The 7,220-nt window shown below is 34.3% G+C and overlaps 1 protein-coding gene across 1 annotated transcript; it reads right to left on the bottom strand.

Moving 5' to 3' along the window:
- Nucleotides 1–1,415: 1,415 nt before the first annotated feature.
- Nucleotides 1,416–6,839, bottom strand: LOC116850665 (histone-lysine N-methyltransferase ash1-like). Its single transcript, XM_032829203.1, has 4 exons — nt 6,623–6,839; nt 6,352–6,518; nt 5,284–5,508; nt 1,416–5,200 (listed from the first exon to the last, which is right to left on the bottom strand). The coding sequence occupies exons 1-4, from the start codon at nt 6,822–6,824 to the stop codon at nt 5,057–5,059; spliced, it is 738 nt and encodes a 245-aa protein (XP_032685094.1). The 5' UTR covers nt 6,825–6,839; the 3' UTR covers nt 1,416–5,056.
- Nucleotides 6,840–7,220: the final 381 nt, after the last annotated feature.

The following is a 7,220-nucleotide window of genomic DNA, read 5'->3' on the forward strand; positions in this document are numbered from 1 at the left end:
ATATATATATATATATATATATATATATATATATGTGTGTATACACACACACACACATATATATATATATATATATTTATATGCGATATATATATATTTCATCATCATTGATTCTGAGAATATTAGGGTCGATTGTTCCAACTTTTTGGCAACCTATCTGATAGTTAAATCACATGTTTGTCTCTGTTTTTTCTTTAAATTAGACGAACAGACACATGGTTTAACTGTTAGATAGTTTACCAAGAGGTTGGAACAGTCGATCCTTAATAGTACGATTTTAATCGCTCGCAATTTACACGTGGATTCACGAAGATTGTACAATTAATAATATGTCGTGTATCGCCCTTTTAATCGATTGTGCTGATTGAAAGTGATGAACGCCCAAGAGAAATCTCACGAGCAAAGTGGACAATCTGTCTCGTCGCGTTTCGCTGCTTCACTCACTTGCGGAGGAGATCCTCCCTTTTCTATGTTACGTTCGCGGAATGATTGTCACATTAGTTTAGAGAACGTATTGTACAATGTGTGATGTTGCGAGCTACATGTACTTCTATGTGAATTCGAAAATAATTTAACGATTAAATAACGATACACAGAGTTATAGGGCGAGAAAAGTAATGAGATAACATTTAGAAAATGAGAGGAACGGAGAAGAAAGGCGTGTATGTGTGAATGTGTGAGAGAGAGGGCAAGGAGGGAGAAGCAAGTTATTTTTTAAGAAATAATTAGAAGTTCTATTTAACCTACACGTAGTGTATATTAATTAGTACCTCTGTGTGTTACCATAAGCGAAGAAAACAGAGCCGCACGATGTTTAGTCAGTGGCAGAAGGCTTGCAATTATTCTTTTTCTTGCTTTCTCCGCAATGAGTTTCGTAACGCCTCTGTATGTACAATAGAAGAATTTATTGTCCAATCATTCTCGTAAGATCAATTTTCTTGTTGAAGAACGTCAGATGCGTTCTAAGACTCATCGAGGAAAGAATGTTGCAATCTTTCTGCTACTACCAACGTATTCGTGGGTCACACTGGGTAATACGATCATTCGTAGTCGATCCTTTTCTATATGACGGAAACAAAAAAAATCAGTATATAATCTATAAACTTAATTGTTGACAAAAATGTACAAACTTATTCATAAAAATAAAAAGTTTCTTCTATTTATTTTGGCTTTCACCTGTATTTTACAACCATACTCTCTCGCGTAATACGTATGTGCGTGCATATGTGCGTGCGTGTTCATGGGTGCGTAACAATAATATGCTAGGATTGTTTATTCTGTGTATAGAGGCGGCGATTCTCAGTCTTGTGTACATTTAGATCGAGATCCATCGCGCGCATACCCTATACTACGGCGCCTTCAAAGAGGAAGGTCGACAGATCGTTAAGCAATAATACGCGTGGCAGACTATGTAATATAAGGAAACTTCACGTGTATTTGTGTTCATCAGAGTACAATACAATGGTCTGTACATGCACTACATAGGTAGCTGAAAGCCTGTCGTCGCAACAATAATTCGTTTTCTTTCTTTCTTTCTCTCTTTCTCTCTCTCTCTCTCTCGTGTCTTTTGATTATATCTAAATGTTATAATAGTGTGTTAATTATATGTAAGCGAACTCAAGAGGCAAGTTATTACACAGCTACTGTTATGAATGATCGATTGATCAAAAAAAGAGGAAAACAAAGGAAAAATGTCATTAATGCATCTCGTGTCGTACTAATATACGTGTACGACAATTTAAAGAAAAAATGAAAGGGAGAAAAAGAAAAAAATGTCGCTTAATGGAGGTGTGCAAACTTAATTCCAATACGGTTGAATCACTTTTTTTCTTTCGAGTTATAGTTTGGAACGCAGCCGATTATTCGGTGAGAGAACTTGTTTTTGATTAATTTTCAGATGTTATAAGTTCTCTCATCGGACCGTTGGAGCCGCGTCCTAATGTTGCTACTCGAAAAAAAAGAGAAGAGTTCAAATTGTGCATTGAAATCAAGTGCACGAAATCGCTTGATATGAGAGTAGAGTAGCCGCGCTTTTTCTCACGATCAGAGTGATTTAGTAAACATATAAAACGAAAGATATATCCTAGACGTGAAAGAAATAATCGCACCTTACCGATCTTCAAGTACGAAAATACAATGATCCTTTTATTGCGCGCGATACATTATATATCTCGATCGACCTTATCGCTCTTAGCCGATAACATGTGAATCGATAAAATTAATACATGATCGAGTGATGACACGTTATACTGAGCGGAAGCCCGGCAAAATTATAAGCTGCGTGATATAATAATGTCTGCTTAATATTGTACGAAACACGTTCAGTAATATAATTTGTGTCGTAGTGTGCAGTCGCACAATAAGCTTTCGACGAAGCTGCGTTTGGTTAAAACTCGATGTTACACATATCACCGTAACTTTGTTAATGTCGTTATCGCATGAAATCGAGAAGAAGAGAAAAGAAAAGAGGTTCCGCATCCATCTGGCATCGCGCGACTCATTCGGATATTATTACAAAAAAAAAAATACGTCGTGTAGTACAGCGTTCGAATGCGTTAAGAAAGGAAAGAAAAGCAGAAAGAATGTACGATTAGTAAAATAATAATTTTGAGTAGCTGGAAAACACCTCGCACAGAATATACACTCGTGCGTAATAATGATATATAGACGCCGTGTAAGATCGCAACTATATATTTTAGAATAAACTAATATATCCTCTCAATTATTGCCGTCGTTGTCTTCGATATCAATATGATACAAATATACGTTGCATTCCTTACGTTATTCTTAAACGGACGATAATCGCATCGATATAATCGAATGGAAAAATGATGCAACTTCCTCCTGCTTCTCCCCCCGCCTCTTCTTTCGTGTCATGGAAAAGATGCGCGACGATATCGTTCCGCGTGTCCAATGTCGTCCTCTTCTCGATATACGCTTCTCCGAAAACCAACGAATGCGAACTCGGGTCGGTAATAACGCTTTGAATCTAATTTAAAAACAGCTCACACACACCGCGTGTTTCTCTCTTTCTCCTATATTACGTCAGCTTACGTTAGAAGGCCAGCTTCGAAGTTTAGTATTCTCCTTACCTTTCCTATTTCTTTTATTTTTGGATTACACAATATAATAAATATTTTGATGATATTACATAGAGATACATCGAATAGAAATGCGCAAGCGCTTGTTGCCAAAAGAAAAAAAATTAGAAGAAAAATTATAAATAAAGCTCTTATACTTGATATGGTATAATATACAATCAGAGAAATAAGATTGCGATAGGCCTAAGAAGCGAACGCAAGTTCTAAATGCGTAAAACAAAGAAAAAATTATCGGTCATAATATGAAGCAAAACCCGATGCAATGTCAACAAAATGTTTCCGTTTTATTAGATCTATTCGCTTTTTTACACAACTCTACTACTTTTTTTCCGTAAACTATTGACGATTGCATCATATCGATTATGTAACGGTATTTACTTTGCATTGAGAAGCGTCCAAAAATAAGACCGAAACTTTTGTAACATCTCATATCATGTTTTATTCTGTTTCTTATAGTTTCTATTCTTCGTTAGTTACGCACTTTGTATGGAATTTGCGTGTTGAGCTCTTATATACGCCTATTACAATTTAATTTCCTGAAAAGAATTGAGGATTGTTATTTAAATAAAATAAATAGCTCTCGTATTAATTTCGTGCGCTCAATATACACAAAAGCGTGTTACTGCACTACTTCTAATATGCATATAAATATATATAGGTATATATATATATATATAAACATATATGTATAATAATATAATATATACATTAATATATTATATTAAAATAATATATTATTTACATATATGTGCGTTTTAGTCTTACGTCAATGGAAACATAATACTATGAGAAAATTTTCATAAAAGTAAAGTCTACTTTATAGGATAGTCTCATACGAACAAAAAGAAGAATGAAAGAAGTAAGGCGTATATTAAAGATATTTATATATCATAAGATGTATCTACCATACTGTGTAATGCAATAATAAATATGGAGCGCAGCGAGTACATATATACAATATTGGAATCACTGCGACCGCCGTCCAGTCGCGTTCGACTACAATAATTCAATATATATCAATAAATTAAATATACATTCGCGTAAAGATTCTTCCGTAAACTGGAGAAAGTTATATGTTACATTTGATTTGAATAACACACACCGGGATTATGAAAAATATAATATTACTTCTGTGCAGTAAAGCATCAATCACTCATACACACACGCATATACGCGCGCGCGCGCGCACGCGCGTTATTTATACCGATATTTTCTACATCTCACACTGGATATAACGTTTATCCCATTTTAGGAGTTTTATCCCGTATAACTTGTAATTGTAACTTTGTAATTTGTACATTCAGCTATAATCATTACTATGAAATAATAACTATGAAAAAAAGCTATACAAACGATTCTATACAAGAGTACGTGAGTCATAATTATATTAATAACGTAATAGCTCATTATTTGCTGTTGGGAGAAACGATTAACTAGCTCTCCTTCGCTAAATACCCTCTAACTGGAGTGAAATTAACATGGTACACTGAATTCTGAGTACTCATAAGTTACTCGTAACGTGATTGACTGAATATCGTGAGTCAAGACTCGTTATAGATAACAAAAAACCTATTCGGAAGCAAATCGAATAGATAATACTTAGCCTGATCTATAAAAGGAAAAAAAGAGGATATAAAAGAAATCATAAGAAAAATACCGACTGATAATTGTTCTGATAACGAATATTTTACTCTCGACTCTCTACGATATTGATATAAATTATATCAATGGACGGGTTATACGAAGAGGAGTCACACACTTTCCTCATTTCTCTGATGCTTTCCTCGTTAAGGGAGAAGGATATACAATGACCTTGACCTATAGCAGAACCGAGTTTAGAACGGATTAACCTTATATCTAACTTAGCTTAAATTATTCTGACTGAGATTGATGTTAGCAGAAGGTCGTCTAGCTCATATACAGTACCGGTATTATCGTTGCGATATTACCCATTGTCACGGATTGAGCCCGCCGGGTCTTTTTCGGTTTCGTCTATTTCTTTCTAAAAGGAAAGACAAATCCAACGGGTCTTTTTTATTCGGCATTTTTTGCAGTAGATGTAGGAGGATACTGTTTAGTCGCTTCTTCTGATCTTCCCTCTGAAAATTAGATTAAAATTGAATAAATCATTAAAAACGACACTTGTGAAAATCACAATGCGATTGCCACGTGTGATTATTACCTGAATATATGACGTTGTGGATGTTGCGATCGTCAAGATATCGCCACCCGATCTTCGTCTGGTCCTGGTACCACTGGCGCATTTGGGCTCTTTGTTGGGCGCCTTCGTGTTGTCACCGGATTCCATTTTCTGATTCCCGTCTACCTCGTGATTGTTATTATTCTTCTTCTTGTCTTTCGACAAGAAGAACTTTTTGCCAAGTTGAATTCCTTCGAGGCTGTGAGGCTATAAACAATCAGGGTTGCGAGTAATTAATTATTTGTTTAATTAGTTATCGTGTTTAATTGACGATTAATATGAGCCAATTTAATTGAAGACCGTTTAATCGACAATTAGTCTCAACAAATTCAATCGAAAACTGTTCGATTGACAATTGATACAAGCAAAGGGAATTAAAGATCATTCAATTAATAACTAAACTTAGCAAATTTAATTAAAAGTCGCTTAATTGACGATTAAATTTAGCATATTTAATTAAAAGGTGTTTAATTAGCGATTAATATGAGCAAATTCAGTCGATTCAATCGAAGATTGTATCGAAGATTTGATGACGATTAATACGCTCATTGCTCTTTTCAAAGCAGGTCTACTCAATCATCAGCATTTTCCACGATGCTCTGAGAATAAATATTATTCAAACCAATTGTAACTTTGAGTAATTGATTGAATTTGCTCGTATCAATCGTAAATTAAACAGTATTTAATTTAATTTGCTAAGTTTAATCCTCAAACAAACAGCCTTTGATTAAATTTGCTAAGTTTAATTGTTAATTAAATGATTTTTTATTTCTTTTGCTCAAATAAGTCTTCAATTAAACGGTGCTTGATTGAATTCGTTGAAATCAATTATTAATTAAATACTTTTCGGTTGATTTTGTTTGGATCAATCGTCAATTAGTTGAATTAAAACATATTTGTTGACATAAACTATTAAATTAAGAAACAATTAATATTTTTACAACTCTGTGAACAATATATAATAAAATATAAACAAAGTGTTTAGGAGGAATTTTTTAAAATTTAGTAATCTTTTAGAAATAAAAGATCTTTTATTAAAAAAACACTTACCAAGTAAGTACGATAATGTTTTATACGCTGTGGGAAGGTTTCGAATGCGTATGGTTTTGTGCATACTTGATGCCTGGCTCGAGACACTTTCGTGAAGAGTCGCGCAGCACGATCAACACGATATTCACACACGTATGTATGTTCAGCAGTAGAACCGACCGGGCGACCTGAAGTCGAAAGAGACGTTAGGAGAGTGAAGTTAATGTTCGTCAGATAACAAAGCGATAATCGATGACATCGTAAACGACTGAATAGAGCCAGTAGTGCGCACCTTTGCAGAAAGTGTGAGGATCGAGTACCCAGCAACGCTCGGCCACGAGATCGCAAGGGACAGCCTCGTACAACGGAGCGCACACAACTTCGTTCACGTAGAACTTCCGCGTCGGTTCGTGATATGTCTCGTGAGGTCTCAGATAATGATGCCCGAACACAAATCTCTCGCCTCTGTTCAACAAAAAATTTAGTTTCAGCATTAATGCAATGACTAAATCAATGTTCTATATTTCGGCCGATTTATCAATATATTATATATCTGTACTATAAAATAAATATATTACATAAATATACTATAATTGAGTTGTGCGATAAATAATTTTGAATTTTTCAGATAAAATAAAACGATTATATTTTTGTCCTTATAATTTTATGAAACAATGTATATATTTGGTCTTCTGTTTCATCCTTTGCATATCATTTCATAAAATTATGACATAAAAATATAAACATTTCATCTGAAAAATTCAAAATTATACGTATTATACAAACCAATAATGTTGAAAAATATATACAGAAACATAAATATTACTTATAATCATATATAGGATGTCTCACACTCTCCTCCGGGCATTTTGTGGGGACGTAAAACAGGT

Source organism: Odontomachus brunneus, unplaced genomic scaffold (assembly GCF_010583005.1).
Source record: "Odontomachus brunneus isolate Ranch 3 - 2012 unplaced genomic scaffold, Obru_v1 Obru_scaffold_151, whole genome shotgun sequence".
NCBI lineage: Eukaryota > Metazoa > Arthropoda > Insecta > Hymenoptera > Formicidae > Odontomachus > Odontomachus brunneus.